The sequence below is a fragment of the Phragmites australis genome, chromosome 9 (genome assembly GCF_958298935.1).
Source record: "Phragmites australis chromosome 9, lpPhrAust1.1, whole genome shotgun sequence".
NCBI lineage: Eukaryota > Viridiplantae > Streptophyta > Magnoliopsida > Poales > Poaceae > Phragmites > Phragmites australis.
The window spans coordinates 16,919,254-16,938,335 of record NC_084929.1 but is presented as its reverse complement, the minus strand read 5'-3'; the positions used below and the strand labels follow the sequence as shown (position 1 = coordinate 16,938,335).

The window sequence follows — 19,082 nt, the reverse complement described above, 5'->3', positions numbered from 1 at the left end:
ATCTTTGGCTTTTTAGCTCCCGCCTTTCTTTCCCTCTTTTTTTTCCCCATCTCCCGCTACTTTTTCTCTGGTGAATCTACTCCCGTGCTTTTCTTTGGCTGTAACATTTTCCAAGCTCCACCAATGTTTTGGGTCCATACAGTGACCCCACCTACCATAGAGCTGGGAATGAAGCGTGTAACAGAAAAGGCACCATAAAAGGAACTTGACCATTCCGCTAACTGCACGATCTGATCACCTCCCCATTCAACGCCAACAAAGTCGTGGCCTGGTGGGTTTCTTCTCCCTCCCATCGCACAACTCCAGGTATCGGCTGCATCATCTGGGCTGCCGCGGGCGCCTGGCAGCAGCACGGCTGGACCTCTGGCATCGCCATCGCTGCTCATCAACTAGGTTCGTAACACAGTCCATCCAATGTTTTACTTAAGGATCTGACGCAATGCCTTCCGTGCCTCCTTCCCTGCTAAAAGATTACATATTTGCCATCCCGATTTTACTGCTCCATCTGTTTATTCGTGGTTGAACAAAGCAAGATTCGTGTTTCCTGTTGCAACCCAATTCGCTAGATTGTTTTGATGTCCCAGAGTGTTGAATTGATTTGTGTCCTAGTAGTATTGTGAGAGGGAGGATCACGATAATTGATCTATGCCCTAGTAGTTTTCGAGTAGTTTCATTTGGCGTGTAATTTACAGTTCAGTCTGTTTCGATTCATATGCCTCCATGAAGATTACAGAATTTAATACTCTATAATCGGTTTTGATTCTGAATTAAGTATGCCAATATTAGGAGGCATGGGTTTAAGGTTCTATGTTTCAGTTCTCTTCTTCAAAACAGTTCCAGATTTTTACTAATGTTTTATTGACTCCGTTGTGCAACAGAAATGATAACTAGGGGTAAAAGAAATCGAATTATCCAGAGCCAAGATGAATATTTGTCAGAGGAGCATACTGAGCAAGAGAGAATTCCTCAACAAGACATTGGTTCTTCTGAACTCCAACTGGGTGTTGGAGAAAACTTTTCAGATGGTGATGATGATGTTGAGATTAATGTCCAAGGTAACTGCTGATCAATCAAATAGTAATTATTAGATAGTATTTTGTGCCACATACTATTGAATATTTCTTTTCCATGGTAATGAAACATTGGACAGAGGAGAATGGTGAAAGAGGAAGGCGTGGGAGGAACAAACTGAAAGATATTTGGGGCCTTCCCAAAGGTCTCAGAATTGTTGTAGCCTGTAATGACCTCGATCAGCCAATTGGAGATGAAGCTGGTGTTCTAGGCAAATTTCTTGGCATAGTTGCTAGGAATGGTTGCTTGTGTAGCTTGAGCTACAGGGACTGGAGACTGCTAATAGGAAAGAGAGAAAGAAATAGCAATGAACAAAAAAATAAGATGGATATACTAAAGCAAGTGAAGGTATATCGTTAAACATTGTTGCCAAATTTCAAATTTGACTTTGATTTTCGTTTTTTTCTTTCTCTGCATGATTTTGGTTACTTGTGTACATATGAGATTTCTTTACCCTTCTCGCATGGAAAAGTGGATACTACGAACTATTGGAGAGAGATGGAGGCAGCATAAGTCAAATCTGAAGTCACTCTATTTTGATGTGAATAAGAGTCTGGAAGTTAATTGCAGCAATTGTCCAGAAGGTGTTGTTATTAAGGATCAGTGGATTGCACTTGTAAACAATTGGATGACCCCAAAGGCAAAGGTATATGTGGATACATATTTCATTTATCATGTACCAGCATATTAGCTTTTCAAGAAGATCAATATAGTTTCTTATTCTGTCATAGGAAATAAGTGAGACAAACAGGACAAATTGCGCAAAGAACAAGTCGACGCATACAGCTGGAACAAAAAGCTTTGCTCGGAACAGAGAAGAGCTGGTAAGCTATGTACAGCTGCAATTATGTGCATTTGTTCTTCATTTTGACATACATAATGATTATTAAGTCCTTGATATTCAACCTTGTCTTATATAGAGGCAAAGAGATCCTGAAAAGAAGGTCCCTCACAGAGCCGTTGTGTTCATCCATACACACCAGCCCAAAAGTGACAAGAATATAAATGGACATGTGGTATTTAACAATAAATGATCAATATTTTCTTATCCACATTGATTATTACTACATTACATTAATTTACATTGTTGATATCTCAAGGGCGAACTGAAGGAGCTTTTAGAAGAGCAGCCAGATTTAGCGGACACTAGTCAGGGAAAGATTGCTTGGAAAGGAGATGCATTGAATCAGATATTAGGAGAAGAAAAGCAAGGCCGTGTTCATGGTTTGGGCCTAGTTCCAAATCCAAATAAAGTGTTTGACCTATCAAATTCACGGCGCTTTAAGAACATAAATCTAACTTCATTGGATCCGACATCAAGTGAAGATGTTCAATCCCTCAGACTTCAACTGGAAAAGGTCCAAAAGCATGTCCAGAATCAAGATGCTACTATCATTCAATTGAAACAAAAAACAATATCTTTGGAAGAAAGACAAGTAGATCAGGTAATTTCAAAGAACTTGTCTCTTATTCACCATTTTTGTACTAACAGTTCGAATTTATGCTACAGAGGAGCTTAGATGATTATGTGCATACAGCTCAAGAAACTATCTATGTTGATGGGCCAAATTCGAATAGAAAAGTAAGAAATCCTCTGAATAAATAATAAAATATTCTGATACATACATTACTTTCTTTTTGATAATCAGGTGTAAGTCCTATTTTTTTTTCCTATCTACGGAGAGTGTACTGTCACCCTGAAAGTCTAGAGTCTAGCATGATTGAACGCCATAACGATACAGTAGTATGGGACTGCCATAACTTTTCAACCAGAGTTTATGTTGAAGTATTCTAATTCATTCTTATCTACTACAGAGGTGGCAAAGTGATGATGAATATGAGGATTTACAGCGGCCAAACAAATATTCTACTGCACTCAAGGTTTTCTGACATACTGTTCCAGCCTCTTCATTCCTTACAACTAATATTATATATAGTTAATGATATCTTGACCTTTGTTTCATATAGAACAAAAGAGAAATGATACAGAATGACATTGCACAACAAGAAAAAAAACATTATGTTGCATAAAAGGTTAATTTACATCAATACTACTTGAATCTATCGTTCTTTCAGTATCAAATTGATCTATCATAACAGATTTTTGTATTTATACATAGAGCAAGGAAAATAATGCCCCTGATGATGACAATAGGCTGTGAGCCTCCAGAGAATTTACTGAAACACACAATGTTAGTACTTTATGGTCTACTTAAAAAAAATAAGATTTCAATCAAACAAGCGCTAACTGATTGGTCGTTATGATTCCCTCACAGGCCAGGGCTTCACATTTTCAAGATGTTAGCTTGGACAAAAACAAGAATACTAATACCTACAAGGTGACTAGTACCTGTTCTTTATTTTACCATTATTAAGATTATTTATGTAACATGCAGTTAGTAAAATAGCCTACATATCAGGTTGCAGACTTGGAAACACCTTCATTTTGCTCAAATCGTGAAGGTTCTCATTACCAGGTATTCTTTTTAGCAATAATGTTTCTGCTGTGAGCAATTTTTTTGATAATTTGATTACTCAATTCTGTCTGACCTTGTTTTTTCGCTTCAGGGAAATAATACCTCAAAAAGAGCCTATGCAGCCAAGCATGCTACTGTATACCAAATTCTAGACTTTATGCTATTTAGTTTAAACATATAATTAATTCTCCTAGCGGTAGACTGATAGTCCATTCCATTTTTTTGTAGAAACAACAGCATGGGACAAGCTCTAGATTACCAACCAATTCAATGGCGGTATGAAAATCAACTTTCGTTCATAACAAACGAGTTTCATATTAATTGTTGCTTATGTTTATTATAACTAAAATTTTTTCAGTTATACAATTTTATTCACTAATCTTTTATGTGCACTAGGCCGGCACTGCAGTGTTTTTGAAGAGCTTGAAAAGTCAAAGTAAAAAAGTTGCCGTTGCTACTGTCCAAAGTTGTGATCCAACACAGAAACTTGATGGTGTTGCCATAGGAAATCAATTTTGGTTAGTTCGTGTCAGTATTGTTATAGCAGATGATGAAGTATTGGTACGGCCATATAAAAACTACAAGTTTATGGGTGATGCACTAGGAGCCCATATTGCTTGGCCTGCAACTTTGGTATGTGCACCTCTTATTATCTTCACAATGAGATTTTTCTTTCTTTCAACCATGGCACTAAAGCATTCTGATTTCTGAATGTAGATTGAAAAGGCAAATTGGTGATACTGTTGATGACGAGTTGGATGCAAGGTGGAGAGTGCCGGCAATTTCAGAGACTAACAAATTTAGTAGTTAACCCATAGGAAATGTTGTTTATGTTGAATTTCTATCATGAAACCTATTTGGATATTGTAATCTATGTAATGCAATGAATCATTTGTTACTAGCCATTTGAGGATTTTTTTTGTTTCTGTGATTAATCTTTGCATATATGACTTTCTCATTATTGTGTTCCAAATATAAATTAATTAGATGAATAAATGCTGGTAGCAACACCTATAAGCATTGCAATAGTCCAAATTTATTTGTTGGAAAAGACTAAAAAAGTCATTGGTCTACAAAATACACCAACATATAGAAGCGTTGGCATAAGCAAATGCATCCGTTGCAGCCTTGCAATGGTTTTATGTCATATTTACCAACGCTTATATATCTGTTGTAACAGACCCTTGCAACGCCAGTTGTAGCAACGGATAATAAATGCGTTGGTATAGACCTTACCAACGGTTATTTGGACTTTTAGCAACGCATATATGCGTTGCAAAAGGGGTGTTTCTCTTGTAGTGACAACACAGCAGCGAAGCTTTTGGATGATAGCAGACCTGCGGGATCCCTCGATCCAAGCCTGAGCAGCAATAGCAGCGGCATATCTGTCTAGCAGGATGGAGTCCCGATGACGGTAGCTGCGCAAAAGCGAGGGCATGCGACAATCTGGCCGGGGGTGGAAGCAAATCGGGTGCGACAGCTATGGAATGAGCAGGAAGCCGACCAGGCAGGACGAACGGTGAGCCTCTGGTGACGGCGTGTCCTGATCTTGAAGATGGAACCCCAACTGTCGGATCCAGATCGAATCAGCTCAGATCCATGATGAATTGGTGGACGCGGATCCAGGACGATGACTACGAGGGGCAGCGCCACGACAACAAAGCAGAGCATGACGAAGAGCTGCCCATGGCGCCTCCATCCCCACCAATCTCTCGGGCCTCATCCTTGTGGCTCCCACGGAGCGAGTGGAGAAGCGAGCAGGAGGAAAGCGGCCTCAGTGGATGGGCCTGGTGGCACGCAAGGCCAAGGGTGGCGGACTTAGAATTTAGCGATTGAGTATTCAATATATATGACACGAAGATCGTAAACTTCTGATGTTGTTATTGTGGTATGAGAAGGTGAGCTCTTTTTAGTTAATAGATCGGATGAAGAATAGATGTGAGCTTTAACTCACGTAATGCGTTGATGTTTGTTGTACTTATATTGCTTGTTTCAACATCATGTTGTTTCATAGCATGATTTCTTTGTGACTTATTTTGCATCGACAAAAAAGGTAAGAAGGTAAGCAACGCATCTTAATAGCGGTAAATATCAGGAGCTCAACTAATATAAGGTAGGGACCTGTTGTGTCTCGTACAGTGATGGTACGGAAAGTGAATACGTTAGCAGTAACGTATGAACATCCACCATACGATGATAGTTATAGTCATCTACCCATGTGGTGATTATATGGGTTGTCCCATAAGGTGACGATACAAGAAGTGAATATGTTGGTAACAACGTATGCAAATGTCGCTTGTGCGGCAGGATGTGCAAGCACCGTTCGTGCTACCTATTTTTTTCTTTGCGCGAAGGGTGATGATTGGTAATGATTGTATATATTAATGCCTGTGATCTTGATGTTTGTTGCAGAGAGATGCGTTTGAGAAAGAAACGTGTAGATAAGAATCGGGCATACCTTCATTTTCTATAATTCATATGCATGTATTTTTCCAAGTATAGGTTATTATGAGATCCAAGTACTGATATCCGACTAATGCTATTATACTAAGTCAAAATTTGACGTTCCCTCTTCTATCTTGTCTTCATTAACAAGATGAGAACTCGTGGCAGTTTGGGTGAGCTTCCTGAGGCCTTGAATGAGAATAATCCAATGCCGCCTCCACCACCGAGCATGGCATAGGTGCTCATGCAAATTGAGCAGAACTGTTAGGCCCAGACGGTGCTCTTCGAGGCTCTCGTGCGCAACACGATCCCTCATGGAGGAGGTGGGGCCGGGTGCTGCAATGACTTTGCTGATTTTCTACGGACTCAGCCGCCCACCTTCATGAGGGCTGAGGATCCTCTAGATGCTGACCACTGACTTCAGACTATCAACCATAAGCGTGCTCTCCTTCGATGTGAGGACCACTAGAAAGTGCTCTTCACCGCCCATCAGCTTCAAGGTGCGGCGGGCGCGTGGTGGTTCAACTTTTTGGCCATGCACCCAGCTAAACACTAGGTGTATTAGGCAGAGTTCCGCCAGGTATTCCGTGATTTGCACATCCCTAAGGGACTTATGGAGATCAAGAGGCAGGAGTTTATGGACCTCAAGCAAGGAGGCAGATCGGTGATGGAGTATGTGCTGGTGTTCAACCACGTTGCATAGTATGCGCCAGACGAGGTCAACACCGATGAGCGAAAGCAATATCGCTTTGTGAACGACCTTAGTTCCAAGATGCAAGACCGGCTATCAACGCATGAGTTCATCGATTTCAACAAACTAGTGAGCACCTCTCTCACAATAGAGTTTAAGTTGAAGAACCACTAGGAGGAGGAGAAGCGCAATAGGGTTATGTCACCTTCCATGGGCGGGAGCTCACAACATGCACGGATGGAGAGTCAACCTTCTCCATCGCATGTGAAAACTTCAGCCGTTCCATAGCCAATGTGGATGGTGCGACGCCCGTCTTTCTCCACTCTGTAAGAACAACCTCCAAGACCCGCCGGTTCTCAAGCAAGTGTGACTGATGGCCCCGGCGGCCTATGCTACAATTGTGGGTGCATCAGGCATTTCACATGTGATTGCCCTTATCTGAAGCTGGGAGCCACGGTGACTGCTCCAAGGCCACCACCACCTATTTCATTCGTTCATCAAGTCTCCAAGACGGCGAACATTCCCAAACATGGCCGAGTGCGCTACACTACCGTCGAGGAGGCTCATGAGGAAGACAACGCGTTGATGGGTATGTTGTTTGTGAATTCTTGCCCTGCAATTGTGCTTTTTGATTCTGGTGCATCGCATTGTTTTTGTCAAAGTGAGTTATGTCTCGAGTCACAACATGATTACCAAGGTTCTACCTTCCTCTTATCATATTGATGCACTTGGTGCTATGTTGAGGACCAACCATATCGTTCCTTTGGCTGAGATTCTCACTGAGGGAGTTCAGTTTTTTTGCAAATTTGATCTTGTTGGATATTAGAGGAGTGGATGTCATATTGGGAATGAATTGGCTTACCAAGAGTAAGGCCGTTATTGATTGTGCTCGTAGGACTATCACTCTTAATGACATGTCCGGCACCCAAGTCCATTTGAAGCTTAAGGAGATTCATCTTTTCTTTTATTCTCTGAAGGTCGTCACCACCCCGGATCTCTGGGATATCCCCGTGGTGTGTGAATTTCCTGATGTCTTCCCAGAAGAATTACTAGGAATGTTACCCGACCGAGCAGTGGAATTCTCAATTGATCTTTTGCCCGTAATGGCCCCGATTTCAAAGAAGTCCTATAAGATGCCACCAAATGAGTTAGTCGAGTTGAAGAAGCAGATTCAGAAGTTGCTATCAAAGGGTTTTATTCATCCGAGCTCCTCACCTTGGGGACGCCCGTCACTCTTTGTGAAGAAAAAGGATGGTACTCTGCGAATGTGTGCTGATTACCGTTCGCTGAATGAGGTCACTGTCAAGAATAAGTATCCGCTTCCTATGATTGATATTCTGTTTGATCAGTTGACTGGTGTCCAGGTTTTCTCGAAGATTGACTTGGGATTGGGCTATCATCAAATCAAGGTTCGACCAGAGGATATTCCAAAGACGGCTTTCTCGACTCGTTACGGGCTCTACAAGTTTACCATCATGTCCTTTGACTTGACTAATGCACCAGTATTTTTCATGTATTTGATGAACACCATGTTTATAGAGGAAATTGATAAGTTTGTCATGGTTTTCATCGACGATATTCTTATATAGTCCAAGAATGAGGAAGAGCATGCAGAACACCTTCGTGTTGTTCTTGGCCACTTTCGAGATCACCAACTCTATGCCAAGTTCAGCATATGCAAGTTTTGGCTCAATGAAATCACTTTTCTAGGACATGTATTGTCTGAGAATGGTGTCATCGTTGACCTGAGCAAGGTACATGATGTGCTAAATTGGGTGTAGCCCAACATCCAGAGTTTTCTCGGACTTGAGGGTTATTACCACCGGTTCATCAAGAATTTCTCCAAGATTGCCAAGCCAATGACTGAGCTATTGAAGCAAGGAAGTGTGTTTGAGTGGTCGAGTGAATGTGAGTTAGCTTTCCAGACTTTGAAGAAACTGCTCATGACCACTCCTGTTCTCGCTCAGTCTGAAGTGGACAAGGGTTTCGACGTCTATTGCCATGCTTTCCGCATAGGCCTCGGATGTGTCCTTATGCAAGAGGGTAGAGTTGTGGCTTACGCCTCACATTAGTTGAAGCGCCATGAAGAGAACTACCCAACTCATGACTTAGAGCTTGCGGCAGTTATGCATGCTCTAAAGATCTGGTGCCATTATCTGCTAGGAAATATGTGCCGTATCTATATGGATCACAAAAGCCTCAAGTACATTTTTACTCAGGAAGACCTGAACATGAGGCAACGAAGATGGCTCAAATTGATCAAAGACTACGAGCTGGAAGTGCATTATCATCCCGGTAAGGCGAATGTGGTTGCCGATGCAATGAGTCGAAAGGCTTAATGCAATTTCCTTTCGCTCAAGCCCAAAAGTACCACACTTTGTGATGATTTCCACCAGCTTAGACACGAGATGGTTTCGGAGGGATTTCTTAAAAATTTGAAGATTAAATCCACCCTCCTAGATGAAATCAAAGCAGCCCAGAAGGATGACAAGGGCATGGCCTAAATTCAAGGCAAAATGAAGGAAGGCAAGGCTGCCTATTTTTTTGAGGATGATCAGGGTATTATGTGGTTTGGGAACTGGCTAGTGGTTCTGAAAGTTGAGGCATTGAGGAAGAGAATTCTGGATGAAGCACATGATTCTTTGCTATCCATCCATCTCGGGAGCACAAAATGTACCAAAATCTCAAGCCTAGATTTTGGTGGACTCGCATGAAATGAGAGATCGCTCAATGTGTTGCTGAGTGTGATGTTTGTCAAAGGGTGAAGACTGAACATCTCAAGCCATCCGGGACACTTTAACCTTTACCCATTCCCTCCTAGAAGTGGGAGGAGATCAACATGGATTTCAATATCGGATTGCTGAAGACCTCACATGGATATGACTCGATCTGGGTCATCGTTGACCAACTTACAAAGTCAGCACATTTCCTCCCTGTGAAGACTCGATATAGTGCTAAGGACTATATAGAGTTGTACCTCACCAGAATTGTTTGCCTTCATGGGATCTCGAAGAAGATCATCTTTGATCGAGGCACTCAATTCACTTCTCATTTCTAGAAGAGCCTTCATGGGGCTATGGGGTCTGAGCTCTTCTATAGCACCGCATATCATACTCAGACCAATGGTCAAACTGAGAGGGTGAATCAAATCCTGGAAGACATGCTCCGAGCTTGTGTTCTCACATATGGGAAAAAGTGGGAAATTTGCTTGTCATTCGCTGATTTCTCCTATAATAAAAGTTATCAATCAAGCATTAAAATGTCGCCGTTTGAAGCTCTCTATGGCCGAAGATGTCGAACGTCATTGAATTGGTTCGAATCCGGTGAAAGGGCTTTTTTGGGCCCGGATTTTGTCAAAAAGACAGAAGAGCATGTTCTAACTATTCAGAAGTGTCTTCTCACGGCTCAATCGCGTTAGAGGAGCTATGCGGATCACCGCCGGAGAGAACTTGTGTTCTAGATTTTGTGTATCTCAACGTTTCTCCTCTCAAAGGAGTTCAATGCTTCCAAGTCAGAGGGAAACTAGCACCTCGATATGCGGGACCTTTCTAAATTGTTGCTCGGCGTGGAGAGGTTGCCTACCAATTGGACTTACCTCCTTCACTCTCCGTCGTGCATAATGTCTTCTACATGTCACAATTGAAGAAGTGCCTTCAAGTCCCCACTGAGGTCACTGAAATGGCAAATCAATACTTACAACCTGATTTGACATATTACGAGCGACCCATCCGAATTTTGGATGAAGCGGAATGCAAGACTCAACGTCGCTCAACTAAACTTCTCAAGGTTCAATGGAGTAATCACTTTGAATATGAAGCGACGTGGGAACGAGAAGATCGGCTTTGTGTCGATTATCCTGAGTTGTTCGCCGACCTATGAGTATTGCATTAGATTCTATTTCTCACAAGCATGGTATCTGCTCACAACATGATTCCTAAACTCATTGTACTCTTCCTCGACTCACATTGAATCTCGGGACGAAATTCTTTTAAGGAGGGAGTTTTTTCATGGCCCGAAACCCATAATCACGTAGTTAAGTATAATCATGCTTCTTAAGCATCATGCTTAATTTTGAGCAATTTTATTTGGAGCAAATGAGTGTTTTGTTTTGAGTAAATCGGACGAGAGAAGAAAATTCAGGAGAGAAATGATGGAATTCGCAGCCAAATGTCTTCTTTGTCTAACATGTGGGACCCACCAGCCGACCCCACACCTCACCCACTCTCTCTCGCTCACACCAGCAGCCCTCTCTCTCTCACCCTACCCACTCCCTCTCACTCACAGGCTCTCTCTTTCTCTCTTGCTCTCCCAATCGGTCCGGAGAAAAAGGTGAGGGGAGGAGAAGAAAGGAGAGGAGAGGCAAGGGGAGTCCAAGGAGGAGGTCTCCGGCGAGCTCCCCCACCGGAGGTAGTCTTCCCCATTGAGCTCGAGCTCCTCGGCAACGTCTTCTTCCTCCTCAAGCCGTTCACCACCTCCCCGATGGTGATTTTGAGCTTCAGCCATTCCCCAACCTCCACGACCGGACCACGGGCTTGCTAGGACGTGGTGAGCACCCTAGACCCCTTCCCATTCCTTCCCCATGGCTAGATCGACCAGATTTGAGCTCATCGAGCTCAATAATGGCCTCCACCGCCATTAGAGGCAATAGTCGAGTTTCGGCTATTTTTGGCGTGTTGTTGTTATCCTACGCGGTAGAGGAAGTCAATATGATGCTCTAGGTCAAAAATCCCCACCCTAAAATCATCAGAATCGTCGCTGGAGAGATCCTAGGTGAAAATCCGCAGTTTATGACCTCACCTGGAGTATCCGGGTCATAACCCGGAGGATCCGGGTGATTCTAGCCAAAAATAGCTGAGAAACCCCACTCGGAGGTTCACCCGGATACCCCGGTACCCAGAGTATCCGAGTCAAACTGGAGTATTCGGTGTACTGATCATCAGATGTTTTTGTTTTTTTTTTCTTGGCTAAATATTGTAAAATTCATAATAAATTCTATGTAGCTCCAAAAATTATGAAACCAATTTTGTTAGTTTCATAATAACCTCCTCTACGTATCAAAAATATCCTTACCCATGAAATAATTAATTAACATTTAATTAGGTTAAGGCTTCATTAAATCACCGTTAGTTCTCTACACGTCTAAAAGTTGTGAAACCAATTTAGTCTTCTTATGACTTGTTCTAGCTAGGAAAAATGTTTTTATGCATTATAAATCATATTTTATAGAATTTTGTCATATGCGTATCATTGCATGAATTGTTGCACTTCATTTATGCTCATCATTGCATGCATTCTTCTTTAGTGAACGAAGAACCAGAGCGTGGCACGATCATGGTTGAAGGCTAAGTCAACCTCCCGGAGTTTTGTGAGTGTTATGCAGGGAGTATCAGGCAACTGCTAGAGCAGTAAGGAAAGCATCTAAGCATATTGCACCCTTTGAATTGAAGTGTGGAGTCTAAAATTGATAAGATATGCTCTATGTATGTTTGCATGTGTAGTGAGTGAATGTCAGGTTTATGTGGGTAGAACCTATGTTGATTACATTACCTCTACCTTGAGTTGTTGAATACCCACATCCTTGTAGCCTTGGCGATATTGTTGATGTCTAATTTGCAAGGTCACTTGATATGCTTAGCAATGCATAGGTCACGGGTAGAAGTTTTATTGCTCGCGAGCTATAGGTTTAATTATGGTTCACTATGATAATATTGATGATATTGGTTGGGTGAGTTGTGAGGATAAGACGAGATGTGGGCGGTGTTAAGGGTGTCTTCTACCCTGGAGGAGTTCCTTGGGGTAGTTCGGGAGAGGAGCCCGGGCACCATAGACCGCTTTGCATCATTTAAGCACCGTCCGTCGGTGCTATTGGTTTTAGCACTTTCCGTACTTACTATATATCACATTATGGGAACGACAAGCCAAATACCTTTGTAGCTGTGGCCTTTTGGCGTGTGAGTCGAAGGTGTGAGCATGTGGACTTTTAGGAATATCCAGTTTGCTCCGGGATTAGTTCTGGATGACCCCTGCACCTATCGACGCATGAGTAAAGGGTTGAAGCTTATTGGGAAAGGTTAACTCGAGTACCCCCTTGTGTGGGCCTATGTGGATACATGAGCTGTATGGTCCTCAAATCATGTAGGTAAAGGAGTATCTTTTGTAGAGTGGAAAAATAATTTGAATTGTCATGCTCTCGATCATGAGCATGCTTCTACCCATCCACATCGGTCGTAGAGTTACAAGTGTGGGACAATTGTATGGATGGTCTTTTGGGAAATGCTAATATTGGCTATTAGTGTATTACTATGTTTGTATTTATATTTATGTGCAAGTTGTTGGTTACATGGTATGTTTAAGCATATGTGCTCACACATATATCTCTAGGTTGCTTAAGCATATTAATGTACTTAATCTTGTGGCCTTTTTCTTACTGAGAAAAACCATTCCGCTGTATTGTTGTTTTGTTTTTCAGCCTGTCGGCCATTTATGTAATGAACTATGTGATGTAAGACTTATGTAAGACTCCTATTATGGTAATGTATTATGAATGATGTATGGTTGTGATACCCTTTTATGAAAAATGTTGGTATCAGTTACTGATCCAGGGATTGATAGGAGAAGCACAGGAGAAGCTAGAAATAGGGTGTGACAAAGGAGCATGTCAAAACCACCACAGTTGATTGGAGGAAGGTAGACCGTCTGGACCCTGGGAAAAAAGATATGTTATGGAGTCCGCTTCAAGAAGAATTCGAGTTCCATGAAGGAACCCATGCAACCGTCCACTGATATGCTGTGATGACAATGGGAAAGTCATGAAGCAACTTCAGATATGAGCTTAATCATGACTACATGAAGAAGAACCTGAAACCCTCTAAGGTGTATGGCTTGTATCAACTGGCATGGGACGCTTTTGTGGCACAAAAGTGATCAGAACAAGCTTTAAAATCAAATGAGGAACACAAGGAGATCCATAATAAGAACAAGCACTACCATAGGCTAGGCTCGGGTGGGTATGAGAGATAAGTACTAGAATAGACTAGAGAAGAAGAGGCTCATTGGGATAGGAAAGAAATTCCATTATAATGGTTGGAAGATCGATGTAGGTTCTGGACCTATGCTCGGTCAGAAACAACCGAAGATGGTAATTAACCTTAAAAAAAAACCTAAAAACGGAGAAGTGACCCAGGAAATGAAAGAGTTGACTTCCCCGTCTTCAGAAGTGTCTTTCAAGCCTGATATAGATAATGTTGTGCTTATTGTGGCTCTAGGAAACAATGAGCACCCATCTCGCACTCAAGGCTTAGGAGCTAGGGTTACCTAGAAAAAGGCCATCCCACAGCACGCCAACTCTTATAGGAATAAAAAAAAGATTCAATGACAAGTACGAAGCATGACTGTTTTTCATGATAGACGCACACATAGAACGTGTTGTACAAGAAGCACTCAGTAAGTCGCAAGTCATCGTAAATGGACAATCCTACCCCCTGCCTGTGTGAGTAGCTGTGGGTGTAGCCTACTTGACAACAACATATATCCTGTAGATGATATCCTAGAGGCTACACCGTACAAGCTCCAAGTATCAACTTTGAACATTTTAATCGAGGGTGGCATGGGGTAGGCTTATCCAACCAAGGGATACCACTAGGTTACGCATAGGTCCAAGTGAACATGGTACATCCTGGCTTCGGTGGCATTAGTTTGGATGCCCTCCACAACTTTAGGGGATTTCCTTCACAGTTCCATTATGTGGCTCAGGTAATGTATCAGTAACTCTAGCGCCGGCCTCTCTGGTTCATTCGCAGCAGTTGCCATTGCCTTCGCCTCCGCAATCAACATCTCCGCTATGTCACCTCAACATCAGAAGTCATACAAGGTGAATAGCATGAGGACTACATAGGAGAGGCGGGAATAGGTCCGACACAACCATTTGGGCCCTCTGATTACGTGATGCGGACTGCCTCGGCCTAGGAGGTCACACTGGCAATGTCCACCAGGGCTGCATGCAACATTCATACATGGGAAATCGGATTATTGCCCATCTATGGCAATCTTTTCTCATTTATCTCTGCATAAAAACAAATGATGTCGGTTTTAGATGGTAGCATGAGGACAATGGGACCAAAGTCCTGCTTTATGCAGTAGAGAAAAGGGGTCCCTCAAAAAGTACATGCAAGAAAAAATATTTCTCATTATATCAATTTTCTTGATATGAAAAATCTTTTCTCACATTAATTGATGAGTCTACACAGTTTAATCTCCTTCTTATTTAATGCCCTCAGGTTTTCTGTTTTGTTTGAACTCTCGCACAAGCTTTTGGTTCCTACAACTCTTTTGATGACCTTTCTGAATTTAGAAGCCCTGCCTTCTTCCATAGTTACATTTACTTGCATTTGATCCCCAATACACAAGTCTGACCATTGCATTTTAAAACTCTTATCTCGTCACAAAAGATCTTTTACCATAGTTTTAAGTTGTGTATAGTCAACACATTTAAACTTTTACTAGATTTGTCTCAAATATTTCAATATGGTATAGCTCGATTTGTCTTGAAAACTAATTTCAAATTAGCAACTTTTTATATTTTATATACATTTTATATTAGTAATTAGTGGTCAAACTAGTGTATTGGTGACCATTTCGATGTCCAAACCAATACTCTTTTATGGATGGGGAGTATATGTTATTAAACTTTAATAAAAAGAAAATAAATAACATATAAGCGTGGTTGATGCATGATGAATATGCTAACATCGTTCTCATGTGACGATTCTAAATAATTACGTATAGTCATGGACAAAGTTAGGAAGTTTGGTTACACATATTTTAGGACTATGGTTCTGTTTGTTTTGGTTTATTAGTAGTTTCTATTTTATAAAAAGCTGATAAGTTGAAATAAACGTTAAATTTATTGTTGGTTTATGATTTTATCTGATAAGCTGGTTTTTACGAAGTAGATTAAAAACTGATAAACTAGTTGAGACAAATTTTTCTAAAAACTAGTATGTTAAGAGCCTAAAAGTTAAACTCATAAGCTAACTGTTTTTCTCAAAAACCATGAGCAGCTTTTTAAATAAATAATTTTAAAAATGTATATAAATGTAGCTATATCAAACAGGACATATATATATTCTTGATTGGAGATATTATCTACCTGGGGCATCACGAGTTCCTTCAGGTGATGGAGCATGGGATGTACATCTGTAAACTGCTTATGGGCGGTTATCATAATCAACATTTGGCACTTGTGTAGCGATCGGTGAAGCAACCTCTCAGAATTTCGTGTTGAGAGCTCTCTTGCGCGGTCGGCTTTGAACACGAATAAAGCCATGCTTTGATTGCTTGGACATCTCAACTTGCTTAAAAAATTACTCGTCCGTCACCACCACGGTATTAGTGGGAATGCTGGGCGTTAATCAGGATGAGCTGGCGCTGGGGGCCGTCGGATTGGATGCGGGTGCACGCAAACACGCACTGGCTGGTGTACAAGGATCTTCTTTGGGATAGACATATAACACCAATAAATATTTGTAGATTTATGCTAGTACAACTTAATTAAAAGCTTGTTGTGAATCCACATCTCGTTCTACCCCATTCCTAGATCTTATGTGGACACTACGACCTGTCGCGACTCTGAATGATCAGTTTTAGACCCAGCCCTGCTGCTCAGCGTCACTCACCAATCGCCATTACCAGCATACAACGAGCTCTCACATTTTTCTCAGCGGGAGCTGGTGAAATTCGCAAAAGAAGAAGAAACATTTCATATGGCGTGCGGCTCTCCTCATTAGGCCTGGATGTAGAGCGATCTCCTTATTACGCCTGGATGTAGAGCCAGCTCGACTCGGTATATATAATAAGCTAGCTTAGCTGAGCTCGTTAAGAAAATGAGCAAGAAAGCTGGCTCAGCTTGACTCGATAAGAGCTCTAGTCAGCTTGTTAGACTCACGAGCCAGCCGTAACTAAAAACAACACAAACACTCATCCCGATTTAAAATAGCTCAAACATGAACTAAAAGCTCAACAAAATAGAAGGATTAGCGCATTAAACATGAAAGAGGTTCTAAATAGGTAGGTATTAGTGCATTATATAAAGTTCAAACTTCTAAATATAAGAATTGCATGTCCATAGAGCCATAGTATATTAAGGTTTACATAATATGGAATCTGCCAAAAGGCCAAATAAATAATTAAGTGCTTCATCAACTTCTGATTGTCCATTCACTATCATCACCATTGAGTCAAATACCAAGTGCACCTTCAAGAACTATTTGGGGTCAGTATATATACACATTGAAACTTGCAAGTTTGCAAATAAGATAAAACAAACACATTGTGGGAATTTCACAAACTCAACACCATCATCGTCATCTTCTTTCTAAAAAGACGATGCAAAATGAGTTAGACATACGCAAAAGCTAGGATTACTATGTGAAAAAAAAATCATTAGTAACGAGTGATAACTAGCATTAGTGACAGGTCCTGTACCCGTCACTCTTATCGCATCATTAATGATAGGTCATTAGTGACGGGTGATAATCCTTCACTAATGAGATTATTAGTGACGGGTCATAATCATGATCCATCACAAATGTTCAGTCATTAGTGATGAGTCGTAACCGTGATTCGTCACTGTTGACCGAATATTAATGACTGGTTGTAATCTTGATCCGTCACTAATGACTGATGAACATCTTTTATATTTTTTAGACAAAAAAAGTCAAAAAAAAATATTTTTTTCATCCGAGCCATCCCAACGCAAGCCCATCCTATATGCCTCACAAGCCACTTGTTTTCATATTGTTTTCAAGTTTGTATTCTATGAAAATCGAACCCGCGATATCCTCTATGCGTGTGTAGCCATCTTACCACATATGCTATCACGTAGTTGTGATATAAACTAGATATTTTATCCTTTTAACCTTTTTTGTCAAAGTTCGTTAGTAATGCGTCGCAACCATGACCCGTCACTAATAACTAATTTTGTCAAATTTCATCGAGGATTAGAATTTTGCTAAATGATCTTAAATGAAATTTTTGTCAACTACAAAGTTGTAGATCTCGCCAAGTTCTGCAATGTTCATATAAAGTTTGTCTCCATTCGACTCTATATGAAAAAAAACATGTGCAGTTCAGTAAAACAACAATAACTTTTACATACGGAGTCCGATTTCGATGTTTGACCTCTACTTTCGAAGCTAACGAGGAGGCGTATCCGAAAAAAATATGACCTATACCTTTTTTTACCCCCCAAAAAAGGCTGGAAAGACCCTTGATAGGACCTCTGAAGTTTTTCATCGAAAATTGACCTTCTTCGATTTGACTGGAAATTTTTGGAGACATAGTGTTACATCTGAAAGTTAGTGATGAGCATACGTTTCATCAATCCGAGTTACCAATCTCACGATAAAAAACTTTGAATTTGCAATTTTCAACTTTGTCACCTTATGTGCGTCTTTTCAATGATTTCTACTAGTTTTACATTAGATCTAGCACTTTAGTTTGTGGCACTATGTGTGGTTCCTTTGACGGTCTTTATATATTCATTTGTGCATCTATATGGCTTCAAATAAAAAATAATCAACTATAAAGTTGTAGACCTCGTCGAGGGCTATAATTTTCATATAAGCATTTAAGTTAGTATAAAGAAGTTATGAATTTTTTACCCGACCAGCAATGACTCGAGATTCAACCAGTCATTAGTGATGGGTCACCTAAAGACCTATCACTAATGAGTCAGCCATTAGTAACGAGTGTCTTTATCACTCACCACTAATGAGTATGTCCTCTCTACCTGTCATAAATGACTGACTCATTAGTGACAGGCCTTTAGGTAACCCGTCACTAATGAGCGTATTATCTCTCCGTCACTAATGACTCCATCATTAGTGATAAGTTTTAAGGTCACCCGTCACTAATGAGTATGCTCTCTCTACCCGTCATTAATAACTCCATCATTAGTGACAATCTTTGAGGTTACCTGTCTCTAATGAGTGTGCTCTCTCTACCCATCACTAATGATTCTATTATTAGTGATGGGTTTTGAGGTGACTGGTCACTATTATCTTTAATGATGGGTTGTTCCTTCGCCGTCACTAATAATCTCTCGTTAGTGATGTGTCTTGATCGAGTTCCAACCCAGGCTACATATTAATTACGGGTTGTTATTTAATCCATCACTAATATTACATTAATAACGCGTACTGAGTAACCGTCATTAATAACTTATCTCGTTTGATAGTTTCTTACATAGTGGATGTCAAATCCCATACATATGGATAGCATAAGACAGTTCCTATTCAACATGTTAATTCACCATGTCTATGGAGGCGGCAGAAGGGGCTGGTTTTGCAGATTGAAAAGCCAAATTCACAGCCGTGGCCGAGCTTGGCCAATGCCCGGTG

General features: G+C 41.0%; 1 protein-coding gene across 1 annotated transcript; it reads left to right on the top strand.

Annotated features, from left to right (window-relative positions):
* The first annotated feature begins 257 nt into the window (after positions 1–257).
* LOC133929758 (uncharacterized) lies at positions 258–4,417 on the top strand. The gene is made up of 15 exons (XM_062376535.1): positions 258–393; positions 879–1,055; positions 1,151–1,419; positions 1,544–1,717; positions 1,803–1,895; positions 1,992–2,087; positions 2,172–2,516; positions 2,582–2,653; positions 2,887–2,952; positions 3,348–3,410; positions 3,492–3,548; positions 3,640–3,684; positions 3,777–3,824; positions 3,945–4,181; positions 4,266–4,417. The coding sequence occupies exons 2-15, from the start codon at positions 881–883 to the stop codon at positions 4,284–4,286; spliced, it is 1,761 nt and encodes a 586-aa protein (XP_062232519.1). The 5' UTR covers positions 258–393; positions 879–880; the 3' UTR covers positions 4,287–4,417.
* The last annotated feature ends 14,665 nt before the right edge of the window (positions 4,418–19,082 follow it).

Coding starts and splice junctions, on each gene's coding strand:
- LOC133929758 (XM_062376535.1), top strand. CDS start 881: ATGATAACTAGGGGTAAAAGAAATCGAATTATCCAGAGCCAAGATGAA. Junction 1,718..1,802: donor GGATGACCCCAAAGGCAAAG/GTATATGTGGAT, acceptor ATTCTGTCATAG/GAAATAAGTGAGACAAACAG. Junction 1,896..1,991: donor CTCGGAACAGAGAAGAGCTG/GTAAGCTATGTA, acceptor TGTCTTATATAG/AGGCAAAGAGATCCTGAAAA.